Source organism: Triticum aestivum, chromosome 7D, assembly GCF_018294505.1.
Source record: "Triticum aestivum cultivar Chinese Spring chromosome 7D, IWGSC CS RefSeq v2.1, whole genome shotgun sequence".
In the NCBI taxonomy this organism is placed as follows: Eukaryota; Viridiplantae; Streptophyta; class Magnoliopsida; order Poales; family Poaceae; genus Triticum; species Triticum aestivum.
In genome coordinates this window covers 307,666,244-307,688,811 of record NC_057814.1, presented here as the reverse complement: position 1 = coordinate 307,688,811, position 22,568 = coordinate 307,666,244, and the positions used below count along the sequence as shown (strand labels likewise).

At 41.6% G+C, this 22,568-nt stretch overlaps 1 protein-coding gene across 2 annotated transcripts; it reads left to right on the top strand.

The window, feature by feature from the left end:
* The first annotated feature begins 9,480 nt into the window (after positions 1–9,480).
* Positions 9,481–16,150, top strand: LOC123164076 (glucose-1-phosphate adenylyltransferase small subunit, chloroplastic/amyloplastic-like). Of its 2 annotated transcripts, none has more exons than XM_044581488.1 (10): positions 9,481–9,687; positions 11,776–12,072; positions 12,982–13,251; positions 13,505–13,684; positions 13,868–13,971; positions 14,083–14,194; positions 14,404–14,502; positions 14,573–14,692; positions 15,519–15,636; positions 15,842–16,150. In XM_044581488.1, the coding sequence occupies exons 1-9, from the start codon at positions 9,565–9,567 to the stop codon at positions 15,633–15,635; spliced, it is 1,422 nt and encodes a 473-aa protein (XP_044437423.1). In that variant the 5' UTR covers positions 9,481–9,564; the 3' UTR covers position 15,636; positions 15,842–16,150. The 2 variants fall into 2 exon arrangements, with proteins under 2 accessions (XP_044437423.1, XP_044437422.1); XM_044581487.1 differs by lacking the exon at positions 9,481–9,687 and adding an exon at positions 10,352–10,676.
* The last annotated feature ends 6,418 nt before the right edge of the window (positions 16,151–22,568 follow it).

The following is a 22,568-nucleotide window of genomic DNA, read 5'->3' as shown; positions in this document are numbered from 1 at the left end:
TGGTGGGTTGTGCCCACGTCAGTGGCCTCCCGCACCGCCTCTTCACCCTATAAATTGCCAAATATTCCAAAATCCTTCAGGGTAACCCTAGATCAGAAGTTCTGCCGCCGCAAGGCTCTATAGCCACGAGAAACCAATCTAGACCCCATTTCGGCACTCCGCTGGAGGGGGAAATCATCACCGATGGCCATCTTCATCATCCCGGCGACCACCATGAGGAGGAGGGAGTAGTCCACCCTCGGGGCTGAGGGTTTGTACCAGTAGCTATGTGTTTAATCTCCCTCTCTCTCTCTCATGTTCTTGAGATGTCATGATCTTGATGTATCGCGGGCTTTGTTAATATAGTTGGATCATATGGTGTTTTCCCCTCTCTATCTTGTTGTGAATTGAGTTTTCCCTTTGAGATTTCATTTTATCGGATTGAATACTTTTATGGATTTGAGAACACTTGATGTATGTCTTGCTATGAATACCCGTGGTGACAATGGGGTATCAAATTGATTCATTTGATATGTGTTTTGGCACTCAACTCGCGGATTCCCGAGGTGACATTGGGGTAATCTATGCATAGGGGTTGATGGACGTTCTCATCTTTGTTTCTTCGATAGAAATCTTGGGGCACTCTTTGAGGTTCTTTGTGTTGGATTGAGTATTATGAATCTGAATTTTTTTATGCATATCATATAATCAACTCACGGATACTCGCGGTGACATTGGAGTATCTAGGTGACATTAGAGTTGGTTGATGTATATCATATGGTGTTATTTTAGTACGAAAACTTGGTTAGATCGATCGGAAAGAATAGCTTGGTGTTATTTTAGTACAAACTCTAGGATAGATTGATCGGAAAGAATAGCTTCGAGGTGGTTTCGTACCCGACAAACAATTTCTTCTTATGTTCTCCACTAGATAAGAAATTTTGAGTGATTCTTCATCACACGTTGAGGGATGGTTATATGATCCAATTAGATTAGCATTGTTGACAGATTGCACTACCGAAAGTACGGACCCTAGGCCTCATTTTCAAGCATTGCAATACCGTTTGTGCTCCCTTTTGTCAATTGCTACCTTGCTGTTTCTATTGTTACTATTACAAAAACCAATATCTACTATTATTACTACACTTGTATCATCATCTCTTCGCCGAACTAGTGCACCTATACAATTTAGCATTGTATTTGGTGTGTTGGGGACACAAGAGACTTTTTGTTATTTGGTTGCAGGGTTGTTTAAGAGAGACCATCTTCATCCCACGCCTCCCACAGATTGATAAACCTTAGGTCATCCACTTGAGGAAAAATTGCTACTGTCCTACAAAACTCTGCACTTGGAGGCCCAACACGAGTCTATAAGAATAAAGTTGCATAGTAGAAATCAAACTCTTTTCTGGCGCCGTTGCCGGGGAGGTGAGTGCTTGAAGGTATATCTTTAGATGTTGCAGTCGAATGTTTTAGTTTCTTGTTTATCACTAGTTTGGTTTATAAAAGAAAACTACAAAAAAGTGGAATTGAGGTTGCATCATATTATTCATCTTTATAATGTATTTCATGAAAATGATGGAAAGGAAAAATGTGCTCAATTGATAGAAGAAGAATTCAATAGAATGTTTGGTATAAATGATGAGCATGATTGCAATGTTGTTAGTATGAATTCTTTGAATATCCATGATGCTAATGATATGCAAAGCCATAAGCTTGTGGATACTATGTTTGATGACGATGATATTTTTAGTCCCCCAAGATTTGATGTGCAAATTTGTTATAATGATTGTGTGCCTCCTATTTATGATGAATATAATGATGAAAGTGGATTTGGAGAGGTCATGACTTTATTTAGTGATGAATCCACCATTTTGGATGAGGCTTCAATTGACTATGATAACAAAGTTGCTATCTATGATGATTATGGTGATGACATGTATGCTATAAAGAATATTGATAACCATGAAACTTGTCATCATGATTTTAGTTTTCCCTCTCATGATAGTTATTTTGTTGAGTTTGCTCCCACTACTATTGATGAGAAGAAATTTGCTTATGTGGAGAGTAATAAGTTTTCTATGCTTTTGTGTCACTGAAGGAATGCTTTAAGTGATGGTTATATTGTTGAATTTCTTCATGATGCTACTAAAAATTAGTATGAGAGAGGAACATATGCTTTTACATATTGCAAAAATATCAAGTTTCCCCTCTATGTGTTGAAAATCTTGAAGTTACGCTTGTTTTGCCTTCCTATGCTAGTTGATTCTTGTTCCCATAAATTGTTTTCTCACAAAATCCCTATGCATAGGAAGTATGTTAGGCTTAAATGTGCTTGCGATGTGATTCATGATGCTCTCTTTGTGTTTCAGTTCTTCTCTTTTATGTGAGCATCATTGAAATCATCATGCCTAGCTTAAAAAGGCATTAAAGAAAAGTGCTTGTTGGGAGACAACCCAACATTTTTACCTACTGTTTTTGTGTGTTCACATGATTAGGCTACTTTTGTAATCATGTTTTATAGCTTTTGTTTCAATAAAGTGCCAAGTGAAGCCTTTGGGATAGTGTGGATGATAGTTGACTTGATTCTGTGCAAAAACAGAAACTTTTCCGCTCAGTCCAGGAATTTTGAAAATTCACTAGAACTTGATTTTGATCTTAATTTTTTACAGGTGATAGAAATACAAATTCCCTACGTTTTCCTATTTTTTCAGAATTTTTGGAGTAGCATAAGTATGGTTGGAGTACAGATTACTACAGACTGTTCTGTTGTTGATAGATTCTGTTTTCAATACAAATTTGCTTCTTTCCTAGTTTCTATGGCTTATATTGCTCAATATAAATTGTGGAAATGATAAGGTACAGTAGGAATTGCGTGAGAACAATTATGAATCTTGTCATTGACAGTATCAAAGTGAATGATTCATCTTTATCATACTAACCTATCTCACGAAGTTCCGTTAAGTTTAGTGTGATTGAAGTTGTCAAGTTTTGGGCGAGATATCGATATGAGGAGAATAAGGAGTGACAAGACCCTAAGATTGGGGATTCCCAAGGCACCCTCAAGGTAATATTCAAGGAAGATCCAAGCAACTAAGCTTGGGGATGCCCCGGAAGGCATCCCCTCTTTTGTCTCCAACATTATCGGTAACCTCACTTGGAGCTATATTTTCATTCGTCACATGATATGTGTTTTGCTTGGTGCGTCATTTATTTTATTAGTATTTTCTTGCTGTTATTTATAATAATGTTTGCATTTTTTATTTCAATAAAAATGTCAAGTATAGCCTTTGCCATGCTTATTTTGCAAGTCTACATGTTGCTGTTTCAAAACAGAAAGTTTATCGCTGTTGCAAAAATTCCCTAGAAAAGTTAGAAAGTGATAAAATGTTGAAACTTTTTGCACAATAAGTTCTGATAAATTTTCTACAGTGTGTTAAATGTTTAGAATTTTTGGAGTTACAGAAGTATGAATGTTCTTGCATTCTTTACAGACTGTACTGTTTTGGCAAGTTGCTGTTATGGTTGCATTGTTTGCATATGTTTGCTTGTTTAATGATTCTATTTGAGGATAGGAGTATTAAATATGTAGAGGCATTTAGTATGCAATGTTGAATAATAATTTTAGTGATTTGCTACAGTAGAGAATGATAAGGTTTTTGCATTGGTTTATACAAACTTATCTCACGAGTTGTTGTTGAGTTTTGTGTGGATGAAGTTTTTAAGATTTAGGGAAACCGTGATATAAAAGGAATTAAGGAGACACAAAATATCAAGCTTGGGGATGCCCAAGGCATCCCAAGATAATATTTCAAGAAGTCTCAAGCATCTAACCTTGGGGATGCCCCGGTAGGCATCCCACCTTTCTTCATCAACAATTATCGGTTAGTATCGGTTGAGCCTAAGTTTTTGCTTCTTCACATAATGTGTGCTATTCTTAGAATGTCATTTTGTTTTGTTTTGCTTGCTGTTTTAATAAAATACTTAGATCTAACAGTTTTTAAATAAGAGAGAGTCCTTAAATAGCTACCCATTTACTTAACTACTCATTTGATCTTCACTTATATCTTTTTGGAGTAGTTTGTCATTCACTCTCATGCTTCACTTAGATTATTTTGAGAGATGAAAATTTTTATGCTCATGTTCTTCACTTAAATTTATTTGAGCTTGTCAAAAGCAATTGCAACATATGAAACTAGTCCCAAAGTGATAGATATTCAAGAGGGATATAATAAAAACTTTCATGAAGATCATTGGACAAATTAAACTTGATTCTTTGTAATAGTTTTGAGATGTGATGATAGTGATATGTGGGTCATGTTGGTGAGTAATTATGCTTTAGTAAGAATATTGATGTTAAGGTTTGTGATTCCCTATGCAAGCACGAAAGTCAATAGTTATGCAATGAAATTACATCCTACTTGTGGTGCATTATTCGGTGTTAGTTATGCTTAATGCTCGCTTATGAGATTTTTTGCTTCTTGGTTGGATGCTTCTCAACCTTTTTGCTAGCCTTCGCTTGTACTAAGTAGGAATACTACTTGTGCATCCAAAATCCTTAAACCCAGTTTTGCCATATGAGTCCACTATACCTACCTATATGCGGAATTCCCGTGCCATTCTAAGCAAACTTGTATGTGCCATCTCTAAAATTTCAAAATAATTTCCCTTTTTTGTGCTCGTACCGCTCATGAAGCGGCAGGGGGTGGCCAATATTTTCCATGCTAGATGTGTTATTCTCAAGATGAGTGTTTACTCACTTGTCATTGCGCGAGAGTACGACAAAGGTATTAGGGATGCCCAGTCCCGAAATGAAAAAGAAATTTACTTCATGTTGTCAAATAATAAATTCCTTGGAAAGTGTTGGTATGGAGGGCACCCATGGATACGGCTAGCCATGGATTGTGAAAGAATGGTGGAAAAAAGGAATAAACTTTATTTTCTATTTCGGAACCGCCTATGATATATCTAGCATGGAAAGTTTTGGGAGTTACTTGGTCGTTTTTGTTGATGGGAAAAGTATACCTCCCAAAAACTTTTATCTCTCAATTTAAGCTTTGAGCTCTAGCACCTCTACAAATCCCTACTTCCCTCTGCGAAGGGCCTTTCTATTTACTTTATGCAATTTTTATTTTTATTTGAGTCTCCATCTTCTCTTATAAGCACCAACTAAGGGGCACTATGATCGTACTTGAGCATTGGATGTAGCTAATATGCGAGTGTGTTTCATGAATGGATCAGTGATTGAGCATGATGGGCTAGGGATAACTTGCTTTAGTGTTGATATTTTGAAAGACATGGTTGCTTGTTGATATGCTTGAGTATTGAAATCTTCATGTCAAAACTAGACTATTGCTTTGAACCATATAAAAGTCCATATGTCCATGCTACACAAGAAAAGAATGTTATGAACATGATAGGCAGCATTCGACATCAAAAAATCTGTTTTTATCATTTACCTACTCGAGGACGGGTAGGAATTAAGCTTGGGGATGCTGGTACGTCTCCAACGTATCTATAATTTTTTATTGTTCCATGCTGTTATATTATCATTCTTCGATGTTTTACAATCATTTTATAGCAACTTTATATCATTTTTGGGACTAACCTATTGACATAGTGCCCAGTGCCAGTTGCTGTTGTTTGCTTGTTTTTTACTTCGCATGAAACCAATATCAAACGGAGTCCAAACGCTGCGAAACTTTTTGGATAATTTTTATGGACCAAAACACCCAGGATGGGCCAGAGAAGTACCAGAGGGGTGCCCCGAGGGGGGCACAACCCACCTGGGCGCACCTGGGGACCCAGGCGCGCCTTGGTGGGTTGTGCCCACCTCGGTGGCCTCCCGCACCGCTTCTTCGCCCTATAAATTGCCAAATATTCCAAAAACCCTTGGGGTAACCCTAGATCAGAAGTTCTGCCGCCGCAAGGCTCTGTAGCCACGAAAAACCAATCTAGATCCCGTTCCGGCACTCCGCCGGAGGGGGAAATCATCACCGGTGGCCATCTTCATCATCCCAGCGGCCACCATGATGAGGAGGGAGTAGTCCACCCTCGAGGCTGAGGTTTTTTACCAGTAGCTATGTGTTTAATCTCTCTCTATCTCTCTCTCTTTCTCTCTCGTGTTCTTGAGATGTCATGATCTTGATGTATTGTGGGCTTTGTTAATATAGTTGGATCATATGGTGTTTTCCCCCTCTCTATCTTGTTGTGAATTGAGTTTCCCCTTTGAGATTTCGTTTTATCGGATTGAATACTTTTATGGATTTGAGAACACTTGATGTATGTATTGCTATGAATACTCGTGGTGACAATGTGGTATCAAATTGATTCACTTGATATGTGTTTCGGCACTCAACTTGCGGATTCCCGAGGTGACATTGGGGTAATCTATGCATAGGGGTTGATGCACGTTCTCGTCTTTGTTTCTTCGGTAGAAATCTTGGGGCACTCTTTGAGGTTCTTTGTGTTGGATTGAGTATTATGAATCTGAAATTATTTGATGCATATCGTATAATCAACTCACGGATACTCGCGGTGACATTGGAGTATCTAGGTGACATTAGAGTTGGTTGATGTGTATCATATGGTGTTATTTTAGTACGAACTCTTGGTTACATCGATCGGAAAGAATAGCTTGGTGTTATTTTAGTACAAACTCTAGGATAGATTGATCGGAAAGAATAGCTTCGAGGTGGTTTCGTACCCGACAAACAATTTCTTCTTATGTTCTCCGCTAGATAAGAACTTTGGAGTGATTCTTCATCGCTCATTGAGGGATGGTTATATGATCCAATTAGATTAGCATTGTTGATAGATTGCACTAGCGGAAGTACGGACCCTAGGCCTCATTTTCAAGCATTGCAATACCATTTGTGCTTCGTTTTATCAATTGCTACCTTGTTGTTTTTTATTGTTACTATTACAAAAACCAATATCTACTATCATTACTACACTTGTATCATCATCTCTTCACCGAACTAGTTCACCTATACAATTTAGCATTGTATTTGGTGTGTTGGGGACACAAGAGACTTTTTCTTATTTGGTTGCAGGGTTGTTTGAGAGAGAACATCTTCATCCTACGCCTCCCACAGATTGATAAATCTTAGGTCATCCACTTGAGAGAAAATTGCTACTGTCCTACAAAACTCTACGCTTGGAGGCCCAACACGAGTCTAGAAGAATAAAGTTGCGTAGTAGACATCAGCCAGGAAGCCGAAGACGGCTACACGGGGGCTCGCGTAGCCTGACGATGAATTCCAGTGTCGTATCTCCAACATGGCCTTCCGTTGGAGTCAGAGCGGCTGGGGGAGGCATGACCGAAGGACCACCGCATCCACCTCGGCCCCGAGCGCCTCGCCGGCCACGACCGCGTCCTGCAGCTCCGCCTTGCGCACTAGAGCTCGAGTGTGTCCTCTTACCCTGACCATGGTGGGAGAAGAACACGAGAAGAAGGAGGAGAAGGTGCGTGGGTGAGCACTTCCATTCCCCCCGCGCTCTCTTTTATAGCAGAGCGTGGCATGGGGCTGGCTCCCCACCATCCTGAGGCAACCGCCCCACTCCTCTAATCCGGTTTATCCGTGTCACTGACGACGTCCAGATTCGTCGGCCACCCCTCTGTGCCAATCCATGGCACCATGCTTTCTGCCATGGCACTCATTCCCGCACCCTGGGTGTCCGCCACCAATCCTATGCAATGCATGCAGTGCGCGTGGCGGAAATGGCAGGCGTGGTGGGTAAGGTGAAATGGCAGTTACCCCCGGATCGTCCGCATGCACTTCAATCAACTCCCCATGAACGTGGGTGTTCTCTGGCCCATTACATGGGTAGACCCACGTCGTTTCACGTCGCACGACTCGCGGGGAACCCGGGAATTGATTCAATTTCAGGTTAATGAAGAAGCAAAGAAGATCTCAGCGACCTGAATTCCACCGTGGCAAGGGCAGGTTGTCGGACTGTGCATTGTTTGGGGCCTACCCCAATGATGCCCGACAACACGTGTGGGCCAGGCCCAGGGGCTCCTGTTAGTGCAACAAACATCCACGTTTGCTGACTGGACTCATGCACAGGCATGCTGATGATCATACATTTAACACCAATGCATGACATAAAGTTAAGCCAGAGAAGCCGCTCTTCGTGAGATCAAGGAGAGCATTAAGAAGACCAAGACTAGCAGAAGGCAACCTTGGGAAGGCGTCCCTTGCCGGGCAGGAGAGCCTAGCCAGGTCGAGGCCGCACCTGAGGACAGGTCCAGATTCGCCCCGACAGGGTTGCCAAGACCAAAGCCCGCCAAACTCCCTTTCCGGGGAACCTTCACCGAGACACCACCGCTCCACCTCATCGCACCCAAGTCACTTATCAGTGCGGTGTCAAGGAACCAAGCAACCTGGTGGAACCTATCAGGCACGTGGCAGCATAAAAGAGAAGAGATCAGCTTTATTCACACCCGTCCAGGAGGCGTGTCAAGCTGATAAGAAGAGGCAGATAAGCGGCGCGGCGGGCTTGCCGGGCTTCACCCTCAGCACGACACCTAGCAGCACATTTAATGCACTTTGTCCTAACTGCCAGAGTTAGGTATGATAGCACTGCTAGCTATCTAATCACACCCAAATGACTGTTTTGCCACTATAGTCACACCTTAACCTATAAAAGGAGGCCCGAGGCAACCTAGCAAGGGGTTCGGACATTCGATCCCACAACACTTGTACGCTCACGTCACTCTCCCCGAGGCAACCTTGCCGGGCCAGAGCGCGTCGAGCCTTCATGTTCCCCCAAATCAATCCACCACCACCACAGCAGGAGTAGGGTTTTACGTTGCAAAGCGGCCCCGAACCTGGGTAAAAAGAGAGAGTCCATCGCTATGCTATCCCCTGCTGTTTCTGCTCTTTGTGCAACGTGGCCGTCCCCATGCCAAACCACAAAGGGGCACACATGCCTCATAGGTGATCGTGCTTCCACGCTGACACATCGGTAGTCATTAGCGAGGAGTAGCCTTTTTGTTTTCTGTTGTGGGCTAGCTGGATCCTTCCTTCAAGAGCTGTAAGCCGCTATGTAGGGTGGGCATCTTTGTCCTTTCTTTCATAAAAGTTGTACGCCATTTTTGGGTGTGTTCTCGAAAAAATGATCTATGTGTGCTTTCTGTATGACTAAACTTGCTGCCAATAAAGCGAAGAGCATATCTAGAACGCCAAGAACTTTACAACTTGTCACACAACAACTAATTTCGTCGCACACAGATATCCATGTGTGCTTTTTTATGTGGCTAAACTTGCTGCCAATAAAGCGAAGAGCATATGAAGAAAGCCAAAAACTTTATAGCTTGTCACATAACAATTAATTTCGTCGCACAAAGATATCCATGTGCCTTTTTGTATGTGGCTAAACTTGCTGCCAATAAAGCGAAGAGCATATCTAGAAAGTCAAAAACTTTACAGATTGTCACATAACAACTAATTTCGTCGCATAAGGATATCCATGTGCACCTTTTTATACGTGCATATACTTCCTTCACCTATAAATTAGAGAACAGTTTGCTCACACATCACTCAATATCTATATACTTTCATTGTTTGTCCCTCGGCAATGGATATGCCTTTGGCATCTAAAACCTTCCCCTCGCCCTCCCCTTCCAAGCGTGAACAATGCAACGTTGATGGCCATAAGAGCTCATCGAAGCATGCAGATCTCAATCCACATGCTAATGATGTAAGTAGTAACTATCTTAACCATGATTTTCATTTTCTATTCCAGCTTCGAGTTTCATATGCAGTAATATTATTTCTATAAAGTTCTAAGAAAGGCTTCTTTAGGGCAGCTTCGAGCATAATTAGAAGATTTTCCACAAGAGCTTGCATTGAATTAAGCAGTATGTTATTAGCTATGTGTGCACCTCACTTGTATGGAAAAAGGACTAAAAGTTGATTCTACAATGCTATTTTTTCTTAATGCTTCCTCTTATATATTACTTTTGTCCTAAAATTTTTGTCTTAATTTGTTTAGATACAGATGTATCTAATACTAAAACGTAACTAGATACATTCGTATCTTAAATAAGTCTATGTCAAAAGTTTCGGAAGGGAGAAAGTATGTGCTAGCCCGTCAAGTAGCAAAAATCCAAGTGACAAGATAATTAAGAGGAGATTTTATTTTACAAGTGATATGTCCAAAATCATCGTGGTCATGTCCTACCCCAAGGAGATCATTCCAAAAGTGACCTGCTGACAATCTCACTCACTTTCTCTCCCTCTCACTCCCACGCAGCGCGCGCGCTCTCTCTCTCTCTCCAAAAGAAAAATGGGAAAAAACTGAAAATGGAAAGATCTTGCGAAAAGATTAGTTAAATTTACTCAGCCACACTGCACCACTCGGTGTCAGGCGTATCTCTCTCCCTTCCCCCTCGTGATCTCTCGCCACGGGAGCCCCGTGACTCGAGCTCGTCATTCACCTCAATGGCGATGGCCGCGGCCGCCTCCCCCTCCAAGATCCTGATCCCCCCGCACCGAGCCTCCGCCGCGACCGCTGCCGCGTCCACCTCCTGCGACTCCCTCCGCCTCCTCTGCGCGCCGCGAGGACGGCGCCAGCGCCCGCGCGGGTTGGTCGCGCGTCCGGCTCCGCGGCGGCCCTTCTTCTTCTCCCCACGTGCCGTGTCAGACTCCAAGAGCTCCCAGACCTGTCTCGACCCCGACGCAAGCACGGTACGTCGCCTCGCCTAGCATAGGTGCGCAAATGCGGCGCTTGCCGCCTAGTCTTGTCTCGCCGCCCTGATCCATTGCGTCCGTATCTTTCCGGATGAGAATTTGATACATGCGGGAAATTATTGCCTCGGTAATTTAGATGCGCAAATGTGATTCACGCCTTGTGTTCTCATGTGGACATTTATTAGAGATGATCAAAAAATACTACTCTACTTTGCTAGCGCATAGCAGGAGCTTTCTGGCGACTAATCATGTGGACATATTCATTGGCTCCAATTGTTTATTTTTACTAGATTTCAGTAAATGTGGCAACTGTGGACGTTTGTTGAACAGTCCTACTTAATCAATAGGTGTGGGTGTGAGCCCCATAAGAAATTCATAAAGAAGATGGCATGATCCATGGCATGTGGCTCTTAAAGACTATACTTGGCAATCAGATCAAGTTCTTGGATTTTTCTTTTTAACTTGTTCAGTTTTCTTCTTTGAGTTCTGCTTCAGTACACCCCTTCAGAAAACATTACGATTTCGGATGTGGTGGAGATTAAAACTTGCCCTTTCATTTTAATTAAAAAGGGCAGTAGAGTCTATTCCACGTGGTGCAAATCAATGGTGGTTGCCTCTCTTCCTCACAAACCGTTCTGACATCAACACAACTAAACAAAGTAATACAACCAGACGAGTTTTAGGCGATGATAGATTGGGGTCTTCTGTGCTGATGGAAGACTCTAATTGATGTGAAAAAGTTATGCACAACAGGAAGAACTTGGATCATGTCTCAGCTGCAATGCTGATTGAGACATCTGACGTCCGATTAAACCCATATTCAAAAAAAAAAACTGAACATAAGTTTCAGCTTGATTGGTAAATAAAAGGTCAGAACTATTCACCAGCCAGCCGGCCATTATCTACAAAAGATTGCTAGATATTGTAGCTCCAATTTATTGGATAAACTTGTTGCCCCATGTTGCATTCGTTCCATGATCTCTTTTGGTGATAAACAAGCTGAACTCAATGCCAACCGCCTGGAACACTTGTTTCTTCGTTCTTTGTTTGATTTACTTTGCAATAGGCAATTGATGAGTTTCTGCTGTTTGTGCAGAGTGTTCTCGGAATTATTCTTGGAGGTGGTGCAGGGACTAGATTGTATCCCCTGACGAAGAAGCGTGCGAAGCCTGCAGTGCCATTGGGTGCCAACTACAGGCTTATTGATATTCCTGTCAGTAATTGTCTGAACAGCAACATATCAAAGATCTATGTGCTCACGCAGTTCAACTCAGCTTCTCTTAATCGTCATCTCTCACGAGCCTATGGGAGCAACATTGGAGGTTACAAGAATGAAGGATTTGTTGAAGTCCTTGCTGCACAGCAGAGCCCAGATAACCCTGACTGGTTTCAGGTATCTCATTCATTGTTATTTAAGTGTTTTTGTTTAATCTGAAATGCGAGATTCATCTACTGATGATCATAATTTGTCTCATGTTAGCATTTAGAAGAAGGCAAAATCTATAATTCCTTCATAAGTACGCATGATTGTATCATTTCACCACGAATGAATTTCACTAAGCCCTCTGTGGAAATCCCAGGGCCAGCCTTTCAAGATCCAGAATAAAAAAGAAACAAACTGTTCCAAGGCGTCATCAGTATTCCTTTTTACAAAACCTTGATATAGATTATAAGAATTGTTAGTTGAATACTACCCTAATAGTTCTCTATTTATTTTTTCTTGATAGCATGCTATCACAAGACAGTTTTAAGCTCAAGTAGAGATGCTCAGAAATTTTCACAAATTGATTTTAACAGTGTTTCTGTATTATACGAATCTGTTTTATGTACCAGGATCTGGTCCTGAACAAGTTCACTAGTTACGAATTTAGAATTAGTATACGTGAATGGTTAGTGATGTAACTTTGATTTTGATTCTTATGAGCATTAGCCAGTCATCATCATTTATAAGTAAACATAGCGGATCAAACTATGTTTCATACTTTCATATGTTTGCCGTTATAACATACTATTCATCATAGTTTTTGGTTTAGATTGTGAGTGTTATACCACACAGCTACATGCAGTTTCTGCTAGTTTATGTCAAACCAGTACCCTACAGCGTTTTTCTAGATAATAAGAACCAAAGTCATGTCCGTGAGGACTTGAACCTGGGTGGCTGGGCTGTAGATCCACTCCCCTAACAAAGTGAGCTCTGCTCACTTCTTGATGATCATAAGCCTTTCTTATCAACATAAAGTGTTTCTAGGATCCCATGCAAGCTTTTGCAGGGTATTCACTTTGTCTTATCATCTTATCTCAGGGTACTGCAGATGCTGTAAGGCAGTACTTGTGGCTATTCGAGGAGCATAATGTTATGGAATATCTAATTCTTGCCGGAGATCACCTGTACCGAATGGACTATGAAAAGTTTATTCAGGCACACAGAGAAACAGATGCTGATATTACTGTTGCTGCGTTGCCCATGGATGAGGAACGTGCAACTGCATTTGGCCTTATGAAAATCGATGAAGAAGGGAGGATAATTGAATTCGCAGAGAAACCAAAAGGAGAACAGTTGAAAGCTATGATGGTACACTGACGCTGTGCCTTTCTAACTAATTTCAGATATACAGTTGTGAACCATCATTCATTACACCACAAAATTTCTTCTGTTGAATGCATTTACACCACGTTGCTGCCTGTTTTGATCTTGTAATGGTACACTGACGCTGTGCCTTTCTAACTAATTTCAGATATACAGTTGTGAACCATCATTTATTACACCAAAAAGCTCTTCTGTTGAATGCATTTACACCATGTTGCTGCCTGTTTTGATCTTGTAGGTTGATACGACCATACTTGGCCTTGATGATGCGAGGGCAAAGGAAATGCCTTATATTGCTAGCATGGGTATCTATGTTATTAGCAAACATGTGATGCTTCAGCTTCTCCGTGAGCAATTTCCTGGAGCTAATGACTTTGGAAGTGAGGTTATTCCTGGTGCAACTAGCACTGGCATGAGGGTATGCAAAGCTCATTGAGTTAGTAGTTTCCTTTCGCTGCTTCTGCTTTTATGATTTGAATCATTTTAGCTTCACAGAAACTGTCAAGTCATATGTTTATCGTAAGAAAGGGGATTTGCAGTTCCATTGGCATTCATAGTTGTGATATGTGCTTCTTAAGAGTTTTGTTATTGTTGCCGACAGGTACAAGCATACCTATACGATGGTTACTGGGAAGATATTGGTACAATCGAGGCATTCTATAATGCAAATTTGGGAATTACCAAAAAGCCAATACCCGATTTCAGGTGTGCTTTCACTTTTTGCCTTGTTGTGGACAAAAATAATGAAATTTCATGCATGTAAAGTGTTAGAATTGTCCCCTGTTGATTTATTGTATACGTTCAATTTGAATGCAGTTTCTATGACCGTTCTGCTCCCATTTACACACAACCTCGACACTTGCCTCCTTCAAAGGTTCTTGATGCTGATGTGACAGACAGTGTTATTGGTGAAGGATGTGTTATTAAAGTAAGTAGCCTTTTTCAGTTGGCTCTCGGTATGCTAACCTTCTTCAGGTGTTTCATTTCATGCTAACGAACTTTAAGCTTTTAAAGACATATTTCAAAACCATCTATACTTATTTATGGGCTGTGATTGTTATATCTTCTCTCAAGTGATTTTTTATGCTGTATGTAATAACGGCTTCTATGTTCCCTCTGCCTTTGCTGTCCACGTAGAACTGCAAGATACACCATTCAGTAGTTGGACTCCGGTCCTGCATATCTGAAGGGGCAATAATAGAGGACACATTGCTAATGGGTGCGGACTACTATGAGGTAAAATCAAACAGGTGTAATATGCTTCTGGCAAAGTGATGTACTCACCCTTTCTTTTCTTGTTCAACAGACTGAAGCTGATAAGAAACTCCTTGCTGAAAAAGGTGGCATTCCCATTGGTATTGGAAAGAATTCACACATCAAAAGAGCAATAATTGACAAGAATGCTCGTATTGGAGATAACGTGATGGTATGCCATATTAATATACTGATGGTTAAGCATCTATTGGTTTCTCTTTTTTTTTCCACTGCAACACTGTCATACTGAATATGTAACTCGAACATAACTTTTCTCATGGTAATGTCCAAAATGTAACCATTATATAACAAGCTTTAGGCCTTGCCTAGTTCATAGGAAAAGTGAAAAAAAAATGTAAGAATAGGAAATTTTCTTTTAGCAACACTGTTCAATCGTTTTGTTCAAAGGAAAAGTGGAGGAATGTTCCTTTGATCACATTTTGAAAAGAAAATAGCAGGAATTTTATAATCTACTTGACTTCCATCCTAGTTATCGTTCTTCATGTGCTTTGAGTTTGATTTGACTGTCTTTAGCGGATGGTTAAGACGTCCTGATAATGTCAAGGGAGGTTGGGGTAGACCAAACTTGACATGAGAGGAGTCTCTAAAGAGTGATCTTAAGAACTGGAATATCACCAAAGATTTAGCCATGGACAGGGGTGCGAGTAAGTTAGTTGTCCACTGCCAGAACCATGACTTGGTTTCGATATCTTATGGATTTCAACTCTAGCCTACCCCGACTCGTTTGGGACTGAAAGGCTTTGCTGTTGTTGTCCTATGTTCTATTCCTTAGAACAAGACTTATATTAGTGTGAAAAGTTGTTTTGCACTTGCATTCCTATCCTATTTTTTGCCATTGTTCTTCTTCTATTCCTACGTTTTAATAATCCTGTGAACCAACCAAACATATCATATATTGTATATCCATTTCCTTCAACATGATATCACGCACTGTGAGTTGTTTTTGGTAGTGATCTGGACTCGTTGGTATATTGTAGATAATCAATGTTGACAATGTTCAAGAAGCGGCGAGGGAGACAGATGGATACTTCATCAAAAGTGGCATTGTAACTGTGATCAAGGATGCTTTACTCCCTAGTGGAACAGTCATATGAAGTAAGTTGTCTCATCATACACACCTCGGTGTCTGCAATCAGTAATGTTTTGCTTCAGAACTATGAACATGTTGTAAACCAAACATGATGCAAATGCAGCAATACAGTTGGTACATACAAACCATGCACTGGTATCCTATACATTCACTTCGAGATTTTTAGCACTCTTCTTGTAAGTAGTTGACTCTGTTTGGGTTGCCCTGCAGGCAGGTGTGAAATGTGTGCCAAGGGACAGGGCTACTTGCATCAGTCTGGAATCAACCAACGAGGCCGCGAAGAGATCATAAGAGCAATAAAAACGAGTGCCATGCAAGGCACTTCTCCACCCTTTTTCTCCCTTGATGTATTAGGAACTGTGATGTACAAGCAACTGTGATGCACTTAGGCGAAGTGCCCCTGGATCCAACTTTCTCTTTGCTTGTAGTTGATTTCCAGCAGACCATGCTATTTGTTGTATGGTTCATGTAAAACCTTGCGTTGCTTTATATATAATGGGCCGAAAGCCTATTTCGTGATTGTAGGATCAGGTATCGAACGGGGTGAATGGGAGATTCCACAAATTCTTCGGAAAAACATGTGTTCACCTAATATAAGTCTGGTTGGAGGGGTCAGGATTAAACTGAGAAGACCAAGTATTCACCCTATTTACCTTGAGTTAAAGTCTTTGAGACATCGCCTAATCACTTGTGATATATCTTCAAGGTAATCTCTTTGACACTCAGAGACATGTTCTTCGGCAATCCACAACTATTTTTGGACGCTTTTGAATAGATAACCGTCTAGTGAATGCACAGTCCACAAGCGTAATAGGGTGAAGACAAGTCGTCTAGTGGATGCACAGTCCACAAGTGTAATAGGGTGAAGACAAGTTTATGCATAGTCCACAAGTGTAATAGGGTGAAGACAAGTTCTTTGGTGAAGCTCAATCACTTAGCAGATTTTAGGCTGTAGGGTTTCTCCTCTCAGAATTCTCTCAATCTCCCCGGGAGGATGGGTTGCTCAGGCGAATTAATTCTCTCACGGAGCAGTCAACCATCAAAGGTTGAAGTGGGTGGCCATTTATGGCTGAGAGCAATCCTGAGGGCTGATATGACCGTTTGACGTGGTGGCCAGCCAACTGCCAACGTACATGCAACATGTATGCCACACGTCACGAAATGGTCGGATTTCGAACGCAACCAATGACTTGACTTGCGGAACAAGTCAGTCGACTCAACTGGCGAGGACTTTCTCTTCGACGTACCGAAGAATATCACCTTGGGCACCGAAGAAAAACTATCCGTTCAAAAGAGATATCCAAGTCTTCGCTCAAAAAAATACATTTGGATTATCGGAGACCTCAATCTCAACTTTCGCTTAGACCCCCTAATAGTACCCCCTAATAGTACGATTTGTCCTATGACTCAAATAGAAGAAAATTAAACTAGAAAAACAAAGTCTTCACTACACTTCGTATTCCTTGCAACGAGTTGATTGTTCCTCGAAGAAGCATTCCAAAGATATTCATTGCCACCAGAATTTTTAGGGGGTCATAACTCTCATATTAAACCTAATCCTAAGGACTTTCACCTTGTATACTCACAAACACATTAGTCCTTAACTACTTTGTCATCAATAAACCAAAACCCTCTAGGGGGCACTATATACACTTACAATCTCCTCCATTTTGGAAGATTGATGACAATACCAGTTAAAGCTTCGAGCGAGGAAAAATTAAATTAAAAGTAAAAGAAGGAGGATTCTAAATTCAAAGACATAGAGATAGCTCCCACTGAAGATGTGCATATTGAAGAATTTGCTTTGGAATGCAAATGCACATGAAGTGTTGAAACCGTGGAGATCCTCTGTCTTGAAATTTGAGGGCATGCATTACATATAAGATAAACTTGAGAGGAATAATAAAATGCATACAACAACGATCTCTCAGGAATAACCATATGCATATAAGATAGCAGTTTAAACATGCACGAGGAATAACTTGTTTAATGGTTATATATTAGCACAACATAAAGAGTTTACAATGCGTTAAGAGATAAATCAAAGTAGCAAGTGTCGTAAACCCGAGGCAAAACCCGCCAAAGGAACCATGAAGCTATTAACACATTGATCTCTCCACCTTTGTAAGCATGTGACCAAATAGGTTGAGAAACAAATGGCAATCTACTCATCCGACCCACTCGAGGAAGATGCCAATGAAGAATCTGAAACAAGAAAGAAGTTGAAGTCATGAGAGCGGTCGCGGTAGCTTCTTGGTCTATGACAGAAGTTGGACCAAATGGAGCATCTTGGTATTGAGTAACTGGATCAAAAAACGTCGAGATAGCAGTGCCATCGAGGACAATGTCATTAGGACCATGATCCCATCAGAAGAGCTTGACCGAGTGACTGATGGTAAGATATCATGCATCCACATGACCGAGTGTGCTACCAATAGAGAACCTAACTCTATGTTGTTACATTGTTGACCTTGGATTTTTTTTGTGTCGATTTGGCGTACTATCCCGCAACAATGTGCAGGGTATCATCTAGTATCATCAGAAGCTCCTTGAAGTCTACTTTCCAACCCAAAAAATTGTGCATCATTTGGTGCTATGTAGCCAAAGCTCTGGCCATTTTGGTGGAAAGTGTCTAGGCTGTCAAAGTTGCGCGGGAATTCTATTTGGCTTTTACCTTGCCAAGGCAACCATGCATTAGCCAAATAGTTTCTTAATCATTTTCACACCTTAGCTGGTTCAAAAACCTGTTTTGGTTCCACACCTATCCCAGGGGTTGTCCCGTGACGCCCCGTCTATAATCGTGCACTAATCATATACGCATCATGCACGACCACAAACGATGACTCAAGTCCATATCAGAACACAACTCTACGACACAAATTTAAACATAAATCTTTATATTACAAGCCAGGGCCACGAGGACCCAAAATCAAAGCAAATATTATCCGAGTACAGACGTAGTTAGACAAATTTTTCCTTAAGAAGGCTAAGCAAAACAACGACTCTAGATCGAAAGGCAAGGCCTCCTGCCTGGGACCTCTGGACTACTCCTAGTCATCGGTCTCTACGTAGTAAGCACCATCGGGGAAATCTGCATCTGCGGTGCTACCAGTTGTTGCAGCAACTGGGTCAAATGAAAAGGGGAGCAAAGCAATGGTGAGTACTCATCCAAAGTACTTGCAAGACTTACATCAGATCTATACTAGATATGCATTGGTATCAAAGGAATGGGGTAGTATCTGTGGACTAAGCCGCAGATATGCCAGAATAAAGGGGGAGAAGCTCATCCTATCGAAGACTACATCTTTCAGCAGTAGAAGAGAGGAGCGTATATAGTATCGTCTTATATGAACATATAGCAATATTCCTGCCTGGAGATCCTCTCCTCGTCTCCCTGAGAGAAAGTGATCACCGGGGGTATCTGTCTCTTATCTGGGTGTGTTTTAACAAGTATCCGATTTTAGTTGTAAGAGGCTGGGATACAACTCCAAAGTCATCCTGTTACCGTGGACACGGCTATTCGAATAGATTACTTCCCTGCAGGGGTGGACCACATTACCCGATACACTCGATTACCTCTGGCCGGACACACTTTTCCAAGTAATGTTCGGTCTCGGATAATCGACACGCTGTAGTCCTACCTAGACTCTCTAGAGAGGTCAATGCGCCGGTCTAAATCCTAAGCCCGAAGGGGTCATGGGCCGATCGCCCTAAGCTCTCCTGCATGTTGCGTGGACGAACGGGACCAATCCTAGCTACCTCTTTATACAAAGAAGGCACTTACGGATTTCCCGGGCTTGTGCCGCTCAACTGTGATGTCTGTAGAGCTTTTGGGAGAAAGCGTACGACGCCGATGGTCCCATATACCATTATCTCGCACGGCGGTTAGTACGTATATGCCAGTGGCAGTCTCAAATCAAATACTCAATCTCGTTAAGTGTGTTATTATGAAATAACCACAGACACCGACCAGGGACCAGGCCCACCTCTCTCCTAGGTGGTTTCTACCTACCCTGTCATTCTTCCACAAAGAATCACTCGGGGAGGGGGGGGGGGCGCCGGGAATCCAGGCTCATCACTACCTGGATGGAACCACCTATCCGAACATTAACATGACATAATATAAAGCAGTAATAGTCTTCGTCTTCATCGGCATCTCATTGTAGTCCATCTCGCTCCATGTCGTAGGCCACCGAAGTCCGGGGTCCACTGAAGTAACATATATAGTATGCAGTATAAGGCATATTCATGAACATTGCCCGAAGGGATCACAACCCGATAGTATAGCATGGTAGACGGACAAGGATGTAGGTCCACTAATGAGACTCTAGCATATCTATACTAAGCATATAGGATAACAAGTAAGGTATCAATAGTAGTAGGAAAGACATGCTATGCAGCAGTATATGATCTACCGATAAAGCAGTAACAGTATCACAACTCTAATGCAAGCAATAGATAGAAGGAATAGGCGATATCAGAATGATCAAGGGGGGTTTGCTTGCTTGGAAGCTCTGCCGAGAAGGAAGGGTCGTCGTCGACGTAGTCGTACTCAGAGGCATCGACAGTCTCGGGGTCTACCAAAAGAATAAAGGAGATGGGGAAAACAAATAAATAACGGGCATACGAATGCAACACAGATGCATGTCACGTCATGGCAAAGGGTGTTGATGATATGCTAATGCATCCCTAAACATTTTAAAAGAAGAGGGAAAACATCTGGCAATGTTTTCCCAGTTCCATGTATAATTCAGTCAGATGATCCTGATGCAAATGTTCAAGCTTCGTTATGTTAAAGGGGCCTGACAGGTATGTGGATGACATATTCGGATTCGTTATATTTTTGTGATCATTTTTCATATATAAATTATTTCACCTAACTTACGTTTATTACCTATGAATTTGCAAAGTTTAAATGATTTTCTGGAATATCATTAATTCAAAATTAAAATAGAAATTGCTAGGTGCACACACAGAGTGTACATAGCAGTGTGCTACAGGGGCTGACAAGGTTGGCCCAGTTGACTGCCCAGTCAGCAGTCAACGCCTCTATTTCACACACATTGCATATGTTATATATTTTTCTAAGATATCTTTGATATATATTCCCTGTCTATCTCTCACGCACTCAAATACGCTCATGAAATCACCAAAAAACACTATCGAATCTCTAGTGATTTCTCGTGCACACACCATCTCTCTCTAGGTCAATGTATCATTCTCACAAACACCCACGTAGGTGGGGTACATGCACGAAGAGAAGAGGTGCACGTACCGATGCACATACTCATTCCAACCACACACGCGTGGTTACACGGTGGAGCTTATTTCTGTATGAAGAGGCAACCCACATCATAATTTGGCACGTGTAGTAGTTGTGGGTACCACACGTGAACGAATCAAAGACGCTCTATGACACGGTTCCTGGCTCCGAAATCATCCTACCTCCTTTCGCCGAAATGTGGGACATCCACCATCCGGGTCCACATGTCATGCACCAAAGTAGAGTGTCATAGAACAACCGAGACTCACCACGGCCGTACCGCCATTGCAATAATGACCAATGAGCCGTCAAATCACATAGAGTCGGCTGTAAGTTGGACCGACGAAGCAACCTTTACTCTTCGCTGAATCGGCTTCTCCCCCATACAGTATAGTAGTAGTACTATTCTTTTGGAAACTATTAGGATCGAGCGTATATCGACCAGATGGGGGAGGGGTGAATGGGAGATTCAAAAATTCTTGCAAATGTTTTAAATTGAGCCCAAACACAACAACGAAATATGTTCGAATAAGAGAATAATGAACGTGCACTTTACTGAGGAGCAAATCATTCAAGGTAAGAAGTTATAGTAATTCGAGCATTATAGATCACGGGCTTGATGATAACAATGGTGATGCTGTAAGCTATCATATGAAGTAACATGGAAGAATGATAACAAAGATATGAAGGAAAATCTAACGGGATAAACTAAGATGACAACGAAAGATATATAGGCTAACGCAGATGATACAATACTAGATCCGATATATCTATCGACATAGAGGACCAAAGTAAACTGCTGAAGGAAAAGCAGTAAAGAGAGATAAACCAGTGGTTCTTGATGGCAACAGAAGGATTTGGTAGACCACTTCGCCCTTTTGCCAAAGTACTACGTCTGGTTGGAGGGACTTGTGATTGAACATAGGAGCAAACCTCTCTCTGTCCTATTCTCCTTCAACTAGGAGCTGATCGAACTCCAGTTGATTTCACTCATGGTAGATACTTATCCACAATGTCCAAACCTTCGACAGACTTCTTCATAAACCAGAATGACTCTTGGTTGGTAAAGACTTTGCTTGGTGGAGACTCAAGCCGACACCTATCCGTCTAGAGAGTGTGCAGCTCTCAAGAGTACTAGGTAGAAGAACACTAGCTTAGAACTACTGTGATGCTCAATCACTGTCTAAGTTTTGGCTCTTGGTTTTATCTTGTGGATTTGAAACTCAAATCTCTCAGAAAGGGGATGCTCAATCAATCTTCTCAGAAATCTTAAGCGGAGCAGCCAACATACAACGTTGGACCGGGATGGCTATTTATAGCCACAGCCTTCTGATACGTCTCCAACGTACCTATAATTTTTTATTGCTCCATGATGTTATATTATCATTCTTGGATGTTTAAAATTAATTTTATAGCAACTTTATATCATTTTGGGACTAACCTATTGACATAGTGCCCAGTGCCAGTTGCTGTTTTTTGCTTGTTTTATATTTCGTAGAATATCCATATCAAACGGAGTCCAAATGCAGAAAAACTTTTTGGAGATTGTTTTTTGCCCAAAAGGCAAGTTGGGAGCCATGGAAGTACCAGAGGGGAGGCCCGTGGGGCCCATTATCCACCTAGGCACGCCCTGATGGGTAGTGGGGGTCCACGGAGGTCCTTTCTACTACCTCT